Source organism: Podarcis liolepis (assembly GCF_965112155.1).
Source record: "Podarcis liolepis genome assembly, chromosome: 14".
Taxonomy (NCBI): domain Eukaryota; kingdom Metazoa; phylum Chordata; class Lepidosauria; order Squamata; family Lacertidae; genus Podarcis; species Podarcis liolepis.
In genome coordinates, this window is record NC_139569.1 from 51,224,134 (window position 1) to 51,241,921 (window position 17,788).

General features: G+C 41.9%; 1 protein-coding gene and 1 long non-coding RNA gene across 4 annotated transcripts in view; both read left to right on the forward strand.

Annotated features, from left to right (window-relative positions):
- Nucleotides 1-1,572: 1,572 nt before the first annotated feature.
- MTMR10 (myotubularin related protein 10) overlaps nucleotides 1,573-17,788 on the forward strand; it is a 50,424-nt gene continuing 34,208 nt past the window's right edge. For 2 of the 3 annotated variants that reach the window (XM_083475702.1, XM_083475703.1), the window contains exons 1-2: nucleotides 1,573-1,914; nucleotides 8,393-8,453. In XM_083475702.1, coding sequence (XP_083331828.1) covers nucleotides 1,861-1,914; nucleotides 8,393-8,453 — 115 coding nt within the window. In that variant the 5' untranslated portion in view covers nucleotides 1,573-1,860. Of the gene's footprint in view, nucleotides 1,915-7,505; nucleotides 7,579-8,392; nucleotides 8,454-17,788 lie in introns of those variants that run through there. The other variant, XM_083475704.1, reaches the window with a different exon arrangement.
- On the forward strand, nucleotides 14,049-15,776 carry LOC310693721. Its single transcript, XR_014519363.1, has 2 exons — nucleotides 14,049-14,238; nucleotides 14,385-15,776. It is a non-coding gene; the product is annotated as an uncharacterized lncRNA (long non-coding RNA).

Sequence of the window (17,788 nt, forward strand, 5' to 3'; positions counted from 1 at the left end):
CCAACTTCACCCTCTCAGACAAAATAGCCGCGATCAAAATGATCACTCTCCAAAATTAACCTACCTATTCCAAACCTTCCCAATCTGGATTCCCCCAACCCAACTCTGTTGATGGTAGAAAAAACTACACTCATTTATTTTCTCACACAAAAAGCCAAGAATGAGCTCCAAATATCTGCATCTCCTTTCCTCAGAAGGAAGATGGGGAATTCCCAGCATAGAACTACACTGCCAACCAAGTGCACCACATAATCCCATACATTCTAGAGGAGGAGATAAAACAATGAGTCCACTGTGAGAGAGACATATTCAGAAACACCCCCATCGAGCATACCCATTCCTCCAAAACAAAGGAAAATCCCCACAACGCTAAACAGGTTTACACAAACTAGGGGACACCCAGATACCCTGGCTAACACACCACCAACTGCACGCCTTCTTAAGACAACCCCTTGACCACAGCAGAAAACCTCCTCCGAACAGCAGGGGGACACGGCGAGGGGCTGGTACAGTCAAACCTCGGTTTTCCAACGTCTCAACTGCCAAATGTTTCGGAAGCCGAATGCTTCCAAAAACCTGGAAGTGAATGCTTCAGTTTTCAAACGCGCCCCGGAAGTTGAACAGCTTCTGAGGCACGTTTTTCATTTTTTCCCATGGACTTTGCAGCCAGCCCGTTGATCCTCAGTTTTCGACCGTTTTGGAAGTTGAACGAACTTCCGGAACGGATTATGTTCAAAAACGGAGGTTCCACTGTATCCACAATATACAGAATGCTGCCCCAGAATCCAACAAGCCTCCTCAACGCAATCAAAAAACACTGGGAGTGTGACCTCCTAGGCTACGAAATAAACCCTACGCAGTGGACTAGAGGGGAGCTGGCAGGCAGCCCTGCCCCCAACTGAGGGGGCAGAAACTTGCTTTATTTTCTGGATACATTTCCCCCTTAAAGTATGGAATAATAAAACATATCATCGATGGATTTAAAATGTTTAATGCATTTTGTTAAGGTTCAATTTCTTTGATGAATAAAAATAATGTCTTTTACGACCATTTAATTCAATAAATGGCTGCCTATAAAAATGAAATAATGGAACTATAAAACCCTTATGATTATTTGGTTCAACAAATGTTTGCCCTAAAAAATTAAAATAGTTGAAAATAAAAAAACCCTAAATTCAATGCATGTGGGCCTTAGCACTGTTTGCCTCGATTGAAAAGGAAAAAAACCTCACGATTATTTATTCAATAAATGTTTGCCTTTAATTTTTTAAAAAATGAAAAGGAAGCCCGACCAACGCCTTTTGCGGCGCTTCCTGCAAGGCCTCGGGGAAGGGCCGCTGGCCTCGCCCGGGGCGGGGGAGGCCTCCGTTCTCGCGGAGCGACCGCGTTTGACCCTCCGCCCCACCGTCCGACACCTCCCTCCTTTCACCACGAGCGTTGCTAGGAGACGAGAGGCGAGAGGGAGGGCGGGGCGGGAGAGGAAGAAGCGGCTGCCGGCCCTCCCCCTCACGCCCCGCCCCTCGGCGTCTGGCTCGTGCTATTGGCCTTCCCCGTGAGCTGCGGCTCCTCCCCTTCCGGGGCGGGGCGCCGGAGCCTCTAACTCCCGCCTTGGTAACCGTGAGGATGGCGGAGGCGGAGTCAGGGGGGAGGGAGGAAGAAGCAGCGGCAGCCGACGCGACGACGGCAGCGGAGGGAGCGCGAGCGCGTGACGCCGGGGGCGTGGCTTCTCCGGCGTAGTAGCCGCCGCCGCCGCCGCCGCGGGCGTGAGGTGGGGCCAAGAGGCGAGCCCGGAGCTCCGAGGGAGAAGGAGCGGCGAGCGGCGAGCGGGGTCGGCCTGGCTCGGGAGTCGCCGCCGCGGTCATGTTTCCTCTCAAGCCCCCCAAGGCCACCTTCAAGTCCTACCTCTTGCCTCAGGTAAGGCGCGCGCGCCCGGGCGGCGGCTCTTTCCCCCTCCGGAGTCCCTTTGGCTGTGAGGTGCGAGGAAGCCCCTTTCGGAGCTCCGGCTTGAGCTGCACGGAGCCGCCGCCCTCGCCCTCCTGCTGCCCCGCGAGTCTGGGGCAGGAGCGAGGGCGCCCCCTCCGCCTCCGCGGGGCCCCGTAGTAGAATAGCGCAGCCCTTGTGTCTTGCGCGGGGGGGGGGGGATGACGGACCGTCTGCAAATCCAAGAAATATCAGCGATGATAATAGGAAGCCTAGATTCATGCATGCGCGTGTTTCGATGTCGCACAATAACAAGAAGTGCAATTCGCACTGAGCTCTGTGGGACTTGTTTCAGTGGGTATCATGAGTTGGTTTGGGTTTTTTACAGCTGAAGTCACCCGCTCCTGCCTTTGCTTGGTGGGACTTGAGGAAACACTGAGTAATGCACAAGTTTAATAATAATAATAAATAATAAACAAATTAATATTGCAGAAATGTAGCAGGTGGGAGAGGCTCCAGTGCAGCAGCATTCTCTGCACGTATGGAAGCTTCCTTTTAGTCCTAATGCATTACTTTGCAAAGCGCCCACTTTTCTCCTTTCCCTTAGTGCAACTTAACTTTTGAGGAAAGTGTGTCTAGGAAACCAGCATGCAGTCTTGTGGGATTGACTTTTGCGTTAACGTGTTTAGGATTGCTTTCTGGTAAAGAGTGCTATCCTACACATACCTCTTCTTGGAATAAGCCCCATTGGGGTTTGAGTCTGCATAGGCATGCATAGAATGGCCGTGTGTGAGGCATGCAGTTCGTTTTACTGTTTCCTCAGAAGCAAGCTCCATTGTGTTCAGTCTGTGTGGGCTTGTTTGTTAATAGCCTGAAGGATCAAAGTACAGTGGTACCTCGGTTTACAAGCTTAATCCGTTCCAGAAGTCCGTTCTTAAACTGAAACCATTCTTAAACCAAGGCACGCTTTCCCTGATGAGGCCTCCCGCCGCCGGTGCCCTTCAACCGTTTGGATTCCGTTCTTAGACAGAGGTAAAGTTCACAAACCAAGACACTATTTGCGGTTTTGCAGAGTTCATAAACCAAATTGTTCTTAAACTGGACTGTTCTTAAACCGAAGTACCACTGTATCACAGTCCCACTTTCCCAGAAAGTGGGCTGTGGAGATTCCAAGAACAATTGTGCTAATAATTTTAAATACAATGTTTCTGAAATATATACAGACCTTTATGGAAAACTCTTAATTCAAGCAATACAGTACTAAAATCATGCCAAATTTGGAAGAAAAATAGGATTGTTGGTTCTGTATCATCCCCATGAAAGTGGCAGAATAACACATTCTCTAAAAATCACAACTAACTTCTTTCTTTTCTGTAAAGCTCCAATTTTCTCCTGTAGTTAGTGAAATGGGACAGCAGCCAAATGGCTCCTTAAACCAAGGTTACAGTCGCCAAAATGGAATGTCTAGTTGCAATTTTTGAGCAGGACGGCTCTAAAGTCTTGTTTTTCAAATAATGCACTGGCTGTGCTTGATTATCAGTGAAACATCTGGCTAGTTCAGGTGACAACCTTGAGCTAGGTTAAGAACTTTGAGAACTGAAAGAAGAAAAATCACTTTATCCAGGGACAGTCCACATATATTCCCACCTCTTTTTCTTAATGGTGACAATCCCATTCACAATGTAAGAATATTCTTCACAACTTTGAGCAGGGCCGTGGGGTAAGTGAAGACAAGCTACAACACTGCTCTTGCTCAGGCTTTACAGAAAAAGCATTTTGAAATTCATTCTGATTGTGCATGTAAAATATAACGGATAGAATTCTACAGGATATGGTGTGAAAACAGTCAAGATCCAATGATCCCTAGACATGCACCACCAGATGGTAGAGATGTCAGGTGCCATCCTGGCACCCAGGCATCTTCACTTGGTTGCAAATGGTCGATAGCCAGGTGCAAAATGCACCTGGTGTCTGGCTAATTTTGAGCACTGACAAGGAGCCAACAGTTGCAGGGTGAAGGTCAGGCAGGCTGAAGCTCAGAATGAACACAGACTTTAATCTTTGAGAATTCTTGGAAAAGAAGTGATGTCCCTGCAGACTGGAGGTGTTGTTCCTATCTTCAAAAGGGAGGGGGGAAACCCAGTAACTATTGACTAGTGAGCTTGACCTTCCAGGAAAGGTCCTAGAACCGATAATTCAACAATCTCTGAGCACATAGAAAAGGAGGCTTTAATTACTAAAACCCAGCATGTGTTTCTCAAAAACAAGTCATGTTAGACGAATCTCATTTCTTTTTTTGATGGAATTACAAGCTTGGTGGATCAGGGAAATGCTGTGGAAATATTGTATCTTGATTTCAGTAAGGCTTTTGACAAAATCCCCTATTAGATATTTTTTGTGAGGAAGCTGGTAAAATGAGGATTGAAGAAGGTAACTTAGGTGGATTTGTAGCTGATTGATTGACCAGACCCAAAGAGTACTCATTAATGGTTCCTCGTCACCCTGGAAAAAGTGACAAGTGGGGTGCCACAGGGTTCTGTCCTGGGCCTGTTGTTGTTCAACATCTTCATAAACGACTTGAATGAAGGAATTGAGGGGATGTTCATCAATTTTTCAGAAGACATCAAATTGGGATGGTGGAGCTAATGCCACAGAAGACAGAATCAGGATTGACCTTAACAGATTGGAGAGGTGACACTAACAAAATAAATTTCAATAGGAACAAATGTCAGGTTCAGCTCTTGGGCAGGAAGAACCAGCTGCACAAATATAAGATGGGAGACACCTGTCTTGCTAGTAGTACATGTGAAAAGTATCTAGGGGTCTTGGTGGACTGCAGTGTGATGCAGCAGCAAAAAAGCTAATCCTGTTCTAGACTGCATAAACAGAATTATAGTGTCCAGAACAAGGTAAGTAATAGTACCACTCTATTCTGCCTTGGTCAGACCACACCTGGACTACTGTGTCCAATTCCGGGCACCACAATTTAAGAAGGATATTGACAAGCTCAAACGTGCAGAGGAGGGTGACCAAGATAATCAAGGGTCTGGAAACTAAGCGATACGAGGAGAGCTTGAAGGAGCTGGGTGTGTTTAGCCTGAAAAAGAGGAGACTGAGAGGAGATACAATAGCCATCTTCAGGTATCTCAAGGGCTGCCACATGGAAGTGGGAACAAGCTTGTTTTCTTCTGCTCTGGAGGGTAGGGCCCAAACCAATGGCTTAAAGTTGCAAGAAAGGAGATTCCAACTAAATCTATGGGAGGAAATTCTGTTAGTTAAGAGCTGTTTGACAGATTCCCGAGGGAGGTTGTGGACTCTCCTTCCTTGGAGGTTTTTAAGCAGAGGTTGGATGGCCATCTGTCATGCATGCTTTAGCTGAGATTCCTGTATTGCAGGGGGTTGGACTGGATGACCCTTGGGGTACCTTGCAGCTCTACACTTCTATGATTCTTTGTCACCTCTTTTTGTGTATAATGCCTCTTTGCATACTTCCCTTTGCCCATTATTTAGCAACTAGTTTAAATATGTGGCCTTCTTATATACTTGGCAAAATTTGTATTTCAGTGTTACAACAAGAAATAGAGTTGTCTGGCTCTCCTCAGACTATCCCTGCTTTTAAATGTCCAGTTCATAACTTGGAGGAATGGCTAATATGTTCATAGGGATTACTTTAATCACCTTTTTATCATTAGACATTCTTTGCTGTTAGCAACTACTTGCTGTTAATAGCTCAACAGGTACACAATTTTATATCACAGTATCTTGAAGTTGAATAAAACCTGCACCTGTTAAGTGCTGAAGGCACAAACTCTAGCAAGACAAAAAATATCAACCCTGGAGCTACTTTAAATTGCCTTCAAAGTACAACAATTTGAGTATAACATTGCTTGTATCTTGTATTTCTTACTTATTTTTAAATTTAGCTGTTCGTTAAATGAACTTCAGCCTGGACACTGAGATCCAGCTCTGAAGTGAGAAGTGAGGTGACATTGAACCAGGCAGAAGGCTTTTTGGGGAGTCGCTCCCGTCTTCCCACTAGATGTCGAACAGATAAACAGCTATGTGATTTTTAAAAGACATCTGAAAGCAGCCCTGTTCAGGAAAGTCTTTAGTGTGATGTTGTATTGTGCTTTTACTACAGTGGTGCCTCGCAAGACGAAAACAATTCGTTCCGCGAGTCTTTTCGTCTTGCGATGTTTTTCGTCTTGCGAAGCACGGTCCGTCGCAACTGCGCCTCTTCAAGCGGCTTTAAGAAAAAAGCGCAAGACGTTTTCATCTTGCGAAGCAAGCCCATAGGGAAATTCGTCTAGCGAAGCAACGCAAAACCGAAAGACCCTTTCGTCTAGCGAGGCATTCGTCTTGCGGGGCACCACTGTATTTTTTTTTGTTGGGAGGGGCTGGGGCAACCCAGTCAGATTGGCTGCTGCCTAATAATAATAATAATAGTAATAATAGTTGTTGTTGTTGTTATTATTATTATTTTCTTATTTTTTATTATTATATAAAAAACTAGCCTGATTTTTTTTCTTTTTAAAATTCCTGTTTGAAGGATTAAAGTTAAAATGCTACTTGATTCATGTTACTGAGAGATCTGAGGTTAATTTTTTTGGTACATCTAACTCTGATACAGCCAATTTAAACTGTATTTTAAACAGGAGCTTTTTAGCAAATGTGAAATACCCTGCTTTCAAAACTGATTTGCCATTAAACTTAAAAGTTGACTTCCTGAAGCAAAAAGGTGTTGGTTAGTGAAATTAAAGGGCTGGGAGAAGTTACTATTTTTTCAATGTGACATCAGATAAATTGGTGAGTAAAGAAAAAACCCTTGGGGTGGGGGTTGCTCATTTTTAAATAGGGTGAGTCCTGTTTCATACATGCATGGATGGACACAACCAGAAAATGAATGGAAAAAGAAAAGCTGACACATACGTCTGTCAAACCTGCTTACCTACTTTCCCACCCTTAGGAGTGAACCAAAGTCTTCAACAGGGAGGGGATGTTACCTCCCTTGCCTCTACCACATAGAGAGGTCCCTGGCAGTGTGCTTCATCTGCCTCTGTCTCATGAGTTCTGTTGCATCAGACAAAAGGCCAATGTAGTTCAACTTAGTTCAACCAGATGATCTGGGAAGCGCCCCCCCCCCCAGCATAGAATCATAGAGTTGGAAGAGACCACAAGGGCCATTGAGTCCAACCCCCTGCCAAGCAGGAAACACCATCAGAGCACTCCTGACATATGGTTGTCAAGCCTCTGCTTAAAGACCTCCAAAGTAGGAGACTCCACCACACTCCTTGGCAGCAAATTCCACTGTCGAACAGCTCTTACTGTCAGGAAGTTCTTCCTAATGTTTAGGTGGAATCTTCTTTCTTGTAGTTTGGAGCATGATGGCAATAGCCCCCTTTTTCTATTGTTTCCCCGCAAATGGCATTCAGTTCCATGCTGCCTCTGAATTGTATGGTGGGTACACATAGCAATGACATTCCCTGGAACTCACTCTCATGATGCCATCTCTTCCTGGCAGATGATAGATCTTGTGGAATATTGTTTCTAATTTTGCACCATGTGACAACACCATGTTGCTGTGGCAGAGCTTCTGATGAAAACTCCCCTGATATCACAAAAAATTGAATTCTGTCAATTACCCATTCCTGGATCAAGGTTAACCATCGTAATTACTTTTTTGGGGGGGAAAATCTGTGTCCCACTTCTTGACATAAAGCTTCTTCTTTTCTCCGTCGTGTTGCTAATCAAAATGTTTTGTTTTCCTTTTGGCCAAGCACAATTGAAATGCATTTGCTTAGATTTTTACTCAGTTTTGGAATTAAGCTTTCTTAAAAGATAGATTTTTTTAAATCCTTGTAAGAACTGTGGAAGAAAATGCAAAGAAATAGAACATGTGACTAAAAACAGCATGCCAAAAAATCCCAGTAAAAGTGAGGCTGTTCCAAAGGGCTTACACCCTCTTCTTATGCCTGAGAAAGTTTTTTTAATCTTCATGGCATGCTTTATGCTGCAGCAAGGTGTCCAGGAGGGTTTCTCACAGTTCCAGCATGTGCAGTTGCACATGCAAAGTTGATAAGACTTTACTTCCCATATTAACCCACTTGCATAGAAGCCAGTTGTTCTGATACTGCAGATAGTTGCCAGCCTTGTTGAAAGCATAATGTTTATACAGCAGCGGTCATGCACTATATTTGCTACAGACAGTTATGTCTGTGCCATAACAGTCTCAAATTGAGAGCTAAGGGCGGCTACCTATGTTTCTTTTATCTTTCTTTAATATCCTCTCTCCTTCTCCTCATTTGCTGTCTCTCTTGGTCCTTTTCTTTTCTTTTCATCTTTCTGCACGCACACACAGAACGAGAGAGAGCTATGGGTTAGGTTAGAATATGTATTTCAGACTAGGATTCTACAAGCAATTTAGATTAGTTCATGTATATTACATCTCTCTTTTATCACTATTGTGTTTCAGACTGAAGACAAGATAGCACCGGAGCCTAGACTTAAAAAATTGGAGCCAGTTCTTTTGCCAGGTAAGCATTCTTTCTGTTGCTGTGTTTTGGGGCCCATATGGGTATATGCAGGAACATGTTTGTCAATCTTTAAGATACCTCTTCCTTAGTCTGACATCTGATCCTGTTCTACTCGGTGTTAGAAACTGGGGTAAAAAGGCTATTTGCCCCAACCTGAGCACTAAAATAGTATGTCTAGTTGCATTTTTTAAAAATTCAGCAATACTTTTTATTTGTTTGTTTTATTCAATCATTCATTCAGCCTTTATTGGCATAATTTAGACAATAAAATCATAAGAGAGAGAAATCATGCATGAAACTTTGGTAATCCAGACATACTAAACATATAAGACGTATAAAAGACTCAGTAGCCACCATAAAGTAAAATCAAGTAGTTTTAAATTTGACTTTAAAAATCTTGGCTAAATATCCTGAATAATGTTGAAGAGAGAGGAACCCAAAATTATATGGTATATTGTATTCATACCACAAGAGCAAAGTCTATTCTGGAAGGGTATTTTTTGGAACGTTCCAGACAGTACAAAGGGGGTGTGTTTGAATGGGTTAACAAAAAAAAGCTTTATGATACAAAGGGGTATCTAAATTATAAAAGTAGTTGGGTATCTTTCCATGACAAGGCTGCAAACCTAAGTAAGCAGATGTGCATACAGAGGGCTGAATAGAATAGTCTTTGAAATTCATGATCTAACAGCCTCTGCTTAATGAGAGAGCAAATATGTAACTCACCCAGTAAGAGGAGGGAATCTATTGCAATCCCTATTTGTTTTAGTTTAAAGATAATTGCAGAAAACACGTAAAATTATGTGAATCTCTCAGTAAATAAGTTAGGCTTTCAGAGTGTGTACTAAAATGAATTTTTAACCACATTTAAAAGTCATGACTCAACCCCTAGATTTTAAGAGATGCTGACCTAGCTCAGTACATATTGTTAAAAGAAGGATGCCTTATAACCCTCAACTTTGCTATTAAAGTCTGTTTTCCATAAGGGCAGAAACTGATCTTCATTGTGGTCAAAGACCAGACAGCAAAATTAACAGCAGCAACGTACGCTTCATCAGCATCAAGTGGCGGATGTAATTAAAAATTCCCTATAAACATATTTATGTTAAAAAATAACACTCCTTCAACTAAAATCTGTGTTCCAAAGTTTAAAATCAGTGCTTATTCGTCAGCCATCACTGTCACCACACTATCTTGTCCTTGTTGCCATAAAACAGAATTTTGTGACAGGCCTGGTGATATTCAGATAGTTGTCGGCAAGAAAGTATTTAATATAGGTTTCTTCAGAGCGGCCAGGTAATTTTCTTAATAATAGCAAAATTAGCTCTCTTCAGGTATCATGATACAAAGGGCGGTATAGTCTCAGTCTCAGTCAGTTTTATTGCACACAGCCAAAGGCTGCCGCAATGTACACAGAATTATTTGACAATTAAAAGAAAATATACTGAATTGGTAAAAAAAGACTTAAAACATTTATATTATTAAAACATTACGTACTCTAAACAAAGCTATAAAAGTACCCCAATGTACAAATAAAAACATTAAACAATAAAATTCGTAAGCTAAAATCATCACATGGTCACTAATGTTAAAAACAGTATCAATTAATACAGTGTGCAATTTATAGTCAGAGTGTGGTGACAAAGATAGAGCATAGCCTGAGGTAGATAGATGGGATCAAATAAATTCATCTCCTTTACAGTTAATGGCTACCTTGGCTATATAATTTGCTCTAATTTTCCTAGCAGCAGTTGCAAAAAGTGCTACCCGCCAGGTCACATACTTATCTGTGTCTGCAAGGAGATATAACGTCATGTCAAGGGGGTTCTGGACAGGGGACCCTGTCATTATAGGTACCAAAAATCTTTTTCTTGCATCATTATATAACGGACAGTGCAAGATATAATGCATAAGGTCCTCTACTTCAGAACATCCCCTAATGCAAACACGTTCGTTTTTTGGTATGCCTCTGTGTCTCCCATCTCTATAAGCAGAGCTTATTGTATTTAGTCGTAGCTCTGTAAAAGCTTTTCGAAGCTGTGCAAAAGTCAATTCATTAAAATAAGATATGTGTTCATTGACCTCTCTAAGTTTAAAATACAATGGGGCGCATGTAGATGTGCACATAGAGTTTAGATCCGTATTTGCTGCTCATGTATTGTGTGGGAAGGGGCCAGAAATTCATGGTAGAGCACCTGTATGTAAATGGTCCCAGGTTCAGTCTGCAGAAGGGGCTGGAAATGCATCCTTTCTGAAACTGTAGAGAGCAGCTGCCTGTCGTTCTGAACAATACTGAGCTAGCTGGACCAGTAGTCTGCTTCAGTTGAAGGCAGCTTCCAATGAAGTTGTTCCTATGTTGTCTGTACAGCACCAGTGACATTCACTCAGTCCAGGAGCGCCACTGAATTGTCTAAAACTCTGTATAAAACATGTAACTATTAAATCTGTAGAAGATAACTGGCAGTTCCCCATCTGTGGGTATAGTATTCTAAAGTAACGATGGTCTCTTAATTTGACTAATTCTGTGCTGAACTTTGGTTTACAGCCCAATGGGTCTTTCTTTTATCAGTCAGAAGCACAGAGAGATGCTGGCTTGTCCTGCACGCAGCTCAACTGCATTCTACCATAGTCGTTGCACAAAGCTTAGTTTTCCACACTTCATGATTTATTGGTATTTGAGATTTCTCCACACTTGGCAACGGACTAGTTGTCATGAACTGCAGAGAACATAAATAAGTATAATACAGGAGGCGGCACACTGGCCCCCCCTCCCCCCGGGAGCTGTTCCCAGATTATTTAAGCATACATTGCAAACAGATAAAGCAACCTCCTCTGTTCGCTGACAAGCTTAAAAGTGCCTCAGATCCAAGTTATCAGAATTCAGTTTTCCAATTAAAATAACAGCATAACTTTCGGTGTGTGTTTTCACTGAAGCTTTGACCCATGGAATATTTTTGTGAAACATTCTAAAACTGCAAGCAACATGGGAGGCAGTTGCTGATGTGGGCTGAAGAATGAGTCATTATTGAGGCCAGCTGATTCTGCAAAGGACAGTCTGACTAAAGAGGAATTAGAATGTCACATCAGAAAATAGAGAATTTAAGTGTGGGGGGACTGAAGATTGATATACTGTTAGGATATATAGTGAATATTTTGCATTCTCTGTATAGTGGGAGTGTGTCCAGAGTACAACAGTGTCTTACTTCCCTGTTAGAGGAGAAAAAAGGAGCCACACCTCTGTGTGATAGTTCTCTATCCTGCTGAATGCAGCCGCAACAGGGGTAGCGGAACGTCCAGCTTGTGGGCATGTAACATTGGCCCTCCATGAATCCCAGATTGGCCTACCAGGCCCTTCTTTGTTGGAGTATGGCACGTTCTCCCCCCCCCCCCGTCCCTTCCTTATGGGCAGTGCAACTTACCTTGCTCCAGGATCTTGAAAGAGTGTGCAGTGAAACCAGCTGCAGTGGAGGAGAAAAATTCAATTTTAGCAGAGGTTTCACTGCCAACCCCTTTGTGTTCCTAGAGCAAAGCCTCCTTGAGGCTTCGGAAAGCTGTCTGGACAAACGCTGGCTCCCTTGGCCTGAAGCGAAATGAGCTCTGCAACCCCATAGTCACCTTTGGTTCAGGGGTCATTTACCTTTTACCTTTACAGGCAACAAGCAATTTACTTGTGTCCATTTGACTTGCAACTCTGCACACAAACATTGCAGTGACACAGAAGTGGCCAAAAAAGGGTGCAGAACAGTGGCTGTGTGGAGCAGAGCATGCAGTTACCCAGAATGCAACACCCACACAAATCGGGGGTTGCCTGTAATGTCAAGTGCTTGGTGGGTGGGTGAATTTTTCAAATTTGGCCCAGAAGCGGTCGATCAGATATAACTGGCCCACCACACCCGAGGTTCACGTTTCATTTTTGTCTGTACTAGAAAGAATATCATAGCAATGAGGAAGGTTTTTAATGCTTCAGCCCCATTTTCTCCTCACTTTCCAGACAGCAAATTAATACAGTGTAAGTTTGGCATTTCACTCCAGTTGTAGGAAGTACCATATTTTTCGCTCTATAAGACGCACCAGACCATAAGACACACCTAGTTTTTAGAGGAGGAAAACAAGAAAAAAAATATTCTGAATCTCAGAAGCCAGAACAGCAAGAGGGGTCGCTGTGCAGCGAAAGCAGCAATCCCTCTTGCTGTTCTGGCTTCTGGGATAGCTGCGCAGCCTGCATTCACTCCATAAGACACACACACATTTCCCCTTACTTTTTAGGAGGGAAAAGGTGAGTCTTATACAGCAAAAAATATGGTAAGTATGAGACTTAATTGGTCATTGTTAGTAGGAGCTTACCCTCCAGTGAGTTGATATTGCTGACAGCATAGAAGTGAAATAGGCATATTGACTGTGACTTGTAACAACACAGGTTTCTGTTGAATTCTGCAGAAATTTAGGGTGGCATTTCCATGGGAAAGCTATTGCTAAAGTCCTAACAAACTATGGCCAAAAAGAGGCCTCAGTTATTTTTCATGTTTCATCTTTCACAACCAGTGTACAGAGTGCATAGTTAACCAGCTAATTCAGGATGCAGGCAGGTAGCATTGTTCCCAGCTAGATCTTCTAATTTTGTCCTAGCTACATCCCATTACTTATTCCATGCTTAGTTCTCTATCTCTAAATCAGAATATTTGAAGAATAAACTTCGTTAACTTTCTATCTATGAACGTTCTGAAATTTGCCCATTTTATCAGAACTCTGCAACTGTCCTTGCTAACATCTTGAAAAGATGTAAACTCTGCTGCTGACACACCTCAGCAAGTTTAGTTACATCCTGCTTGCTTGTATTACTGTTCTGATCAGAAGTGAGTTAGTCACTGTCCCTATTTAACATGCTCTGTTCTCCTACCCCCAAAGACGTAATGTAATTGGGCAGAACCAACTGATGTATGTAGTTTAGTTAATTGGTTAGAATGTCTTGATAGGCAACATTTTGTAAATTCAGATAATAAATGTTCATCTCTTGTTACCCTTTCTTCACACACTCTACTTCCTTCTGTTGTGTGGGTGGGTTCAACGAAATGTCCTTTATTTACTGTTCTCTCACCCCTCTTTTCTTCCCACATTGTCAAGATGGTAGTGCTAGATTCATAACTACAGTGTGGATTTCTGTATGTTAAACACTGAACCCCAAAACATGAAATTTTAAGCCAAGTTGGAGTTGTACTGCTGTAAGTTTTTGGTAGTGTTTTTGTGGGTTGTATGTTTTTAAAAAGCACAGATTTAGAACGTTCTCTCTTTTTATATTCCTTCCCCATCAGTTGCTAGATGCATCATCAAACACAAATCACAGTATTCTAGAAGTATGTATACAGTTGAGTTATGCTATATTTTCAACCACCCCAAACCTCAGGAAACCTGGTTTCTGTGATGCTTTTTTTTTTTTTTTTACATTTATAATAAAAATGTGTTGGTCATAAATGCAAGATGGTACACTTGCATTTAAAGGAGAGTTTAATTTCAGAAGCATTGGTATGGCATGTGTCTAGTTCTATATTAAGCACTAAAATAATTTCTTACATTTGTGGTTCAGTGCAGGAAGTTCAGTGACTATCCCACATTCCTCCCAGGTTGGAATTCAAGGTGGCTTCCAACATTTTAAAGTAGTATTATCAAATACAAAGTTTTTATTTATTTTAAAAAACTAGTTAAAAACAGTAGTTAAAATGCATCAAGACCCATTAGAAAAACAGTTTGGCCTGATAGCCAAGTGATCAGCATCGTCTGCAGCAGGAAGGTCTTACAGTGGCGTAGCGTGGGTTGTCAGCACCCGGGGCAAGGCAAGTAATTTGCGCCCCCTAACCCGTGGATTTGCGCCCCCTAACCCTAACCCCCAGATGTTGCGGCCGGCCCCCCCTGCACCCCCCACGCCACGCCACTGAGGTCTTAGCTTGCCGGCAGAAGGATAACAAACTTTGAGCCAATCTAATCTCTCTTGGGAGGGAATCCCACACTATGGGAGCTGCTAAGAAAAGGCTGCTGACTTGTTTTGATCCATTAGGCAGGTGAGGGGATGAGGGAAGATGAAAGGTTGGGGAGCCTTGTGGGTGCCTCATTGGGGTATGGCATTATAACTTCAAATTAGGGGTTTGCTTTATGTACATCTTCTGGTTTGTTGTGTGTTGTGGGAAATGATTGACTTATCTGGGGCAGCGATCAACATTGCATAATATTAAAAAGTAATTTTTGTGACCAGTCTGAAAAGCCCTACTCTTTTGCTCATTCTTATCACTTCCATCGTAATCACTTCTCTCATTCCTGTAAAATTTAAGTCATCATATCAAGAGATCCTACTGAACAATGTAAACTGTTACTCTTTCTGCAATGTCCAAATACTTTGGTTTCCATTCTTCATTATAAAATTGCCTCATTTTGAGCCTAGCCCCATGTAATCTGCCATTAGTGTCAGCATCTTAAGTATTAATTCACAGGGAAGGATATTGAATAAAATCTGAACAGGTGGCAACAGTTAAGATAACAGCATGCAATTACTTCTAGATCTCTTGTGGGACCACTAACACATTGTAAGAGCTCATGAAAATTCCCTTAAAGGTTTGTCAAAAAGCACTTCACGAGTTTACATTCACCAGAATGCAGTTTTTTCCCTTTTGAACTTTAAAATAGCTACTGAGCAAGCTGAACAGAGGATTCATTTAAACATGGATTAGAGGAAATTTACATATAAATGCTTGGTGCATGCTAATAAACCCATTCTGTTTTAATATTCCACTCTTCAGTAAGAACTTATGTGACTGAAAATGCTGTGAGACCATAATCAGGTCAGAAAGCAAATTTATTCAAGGTTTTTTTAGTTTAATATACTAGTTTGCTCTCTGGGTATCTGTTTATGTACAGTGCAGTGTAAACCATTATATGGTTGAGAACTACATCCATCTAAATATGCTATAAGCTGCTGCTGCTGTACCATAAGTGCACCAGTTGCTGGGAGAAATTGTGAGAGTTTTCCCTAGAGAAGTCCTGTGTCCTAGGTAAAACTGAAAGATTTGCTGGGATGATGTGCTAGAAGTTCCTACTTCAAGTCACTTCACTTCATGGGTGGCCTTAGCAAACCACTATTTCTGATCCTCACTACTTTTTTGCCCGCCCTCCCCCAAGCTACAACTGTCTTGTGGCAGTAATGGTATACAGGTTGATTTATTCTGGATTGTTTTATTTGATGTTTTAATGTGTTGTAAACCACTTTGAGATGGTTTTCTTTAAAATATTGAGCAATATAGAAATGATGATGATGATGATGATGATGATGTTGATAAATAATGTAAATGCCACCACAGAAAGAGTGCCTTGACATTCCGTTGTGGTGACAGCAACCTAGGTTTAAGGTGCCATTTGGAGATAAGCTTATATATCTGTGTTTCTGATAGTGGCAGGAAGGCATCATAGGGCCAACCGCCAATTCAATACTACAACTTCTTATTTTCCCACGTGCCTATATCATTCCCCCAGAATATATCCTAGGACATTTCCCATGTCAGCTGAGTGCATGCATTGGTGCTGGATTCCTAAAATGAACTGGAACAAATGAGCTTTTACATCAGAAATAATCCAATTGTAGAAATGTGCAGTAAAAAAAAAATCTTAGTCAAAGATTTTGAAGTTTTACAGCAAACATAAGCACGTGTTTAAAAGCACAGATACTGCTAATATGACAAGCAATATGGTACCCACCCTTCAGCCTAAAAGAAAATCTTGCCCAGCTTTCAGAAAGACAAGCCATGTTCCGGATGCAGCTGTTGAGTTTTGCTCCTACTTGACTTTCTTGGTTGCATTTCTCTTTGATGCTTACATGACTTCCTTCCTGTTTTTGTCACATTAAGTAGACTTATTACATTACAATGCTTTTGGTACCAGTTAATTTTGCTGGCAATTTGCTCAACAAAACCTAAACACAGAACCCTAAAACATCAGAATACAATGCAACATAGACATGGGGAAAGGGCTCTCCAACAAACAGTTGACGATCAGGTGTGTTTTTTTAAAGGTGTCCCATTCAGTCATTCATAGTACAGTATTTACGTGGCTTCAGTGCTCACTATGTGAAGTAACTTTCAGTGTTATGTCTCTGCTGTTTAATAAACAATAAGCTTTCATACTATTTTTCTATTGGCTGTTAACATGTTGAGAAGGCATAGGATTTATATATCTGTAGTTTACTCTTCAATTTCAAGCCCAAGAGCACACGACAGGTGCCAGGTTCTTCATCTGGCTTTGCCATATCTGCACTACATCTGGGGACCTTGTTCAGCAAATTCCTCCCATCTGTACAAGTTGCTATGTTCAGTTCAGCAGGTGACTTTATTCTATTTCAAACGAGAGAGAGAGGGGGGGGGTAGTATATATTGAAAATACCAGATTGAAATAAAAACAAACAAACCTTAACTGTGGACAACATAAAATAAATCTTGATTGAGGTGGAAGCCCAAGTGTTGGGGTTGGTTTCTGGAACCTAAAATCATACTCTCTGCTTTTTCTTCTGACCTCCCCCATCTCTCCCCATCTTTTTATAGCATGCTGTTGCATAGTGATATTTCCTGTTTTAGCATTTTATGCTGCCTCACTTCAGAAAAATACAGTGCTCACTTTCATACAGTGAACTGAGGATAAGCTATGTATAAGATATTGTAAGTTGACATTAGAGCAAGATGCCAGCTAGCAAAGTGTTCATGGGTGTATTTTAAACAGAATCTTTTAATGAAATCAAATTGTTGCATGCTTTTTCTGAAAGTATTTGAAATGTAACTCAAATTTGAGAGAATGTAATTTGGATGTAATCCTCTGGCTGGATTAGTGAGCATGTCTCTGTGAATGTCTTCACAGTAATGTGGTGGGTGGGTTGTCTTCTAGTTTCTTGGCAGTCGTCTCTTGTTTCTGCTCTTTGGCTATTCAAGTCACACACAAGTGACTGTCGTTCTGCCCTCAGAACAGCTTATGCCATGGAAAAGGAAAGTGAAGGAAACGGCACTGTTGCTCACTTTAAACATTATAGAGAGCAAATACCAGCTTTGCTGCTTACCTTTTCCTAGTGAAGCCAAACTCCTGAACTGTATTATTTGGCAAATAAATAAGGTTGGTGGGGTTTTTTGAGTGGTTATTGCAAGTCAATTTATCGCTTGCTGGATCATGCAGGTTTGGGATGGGAGAGTAGGACAACAAGTGACCTATGTTCTTTCTACCTTTTTGGTCTTGCTGGTTGAATAGAAGATCAAACATCTTCCCCCAGCCTTGCAAATAAGGATGGAGGGTGACCATACTCCCCTGTCCAGTCT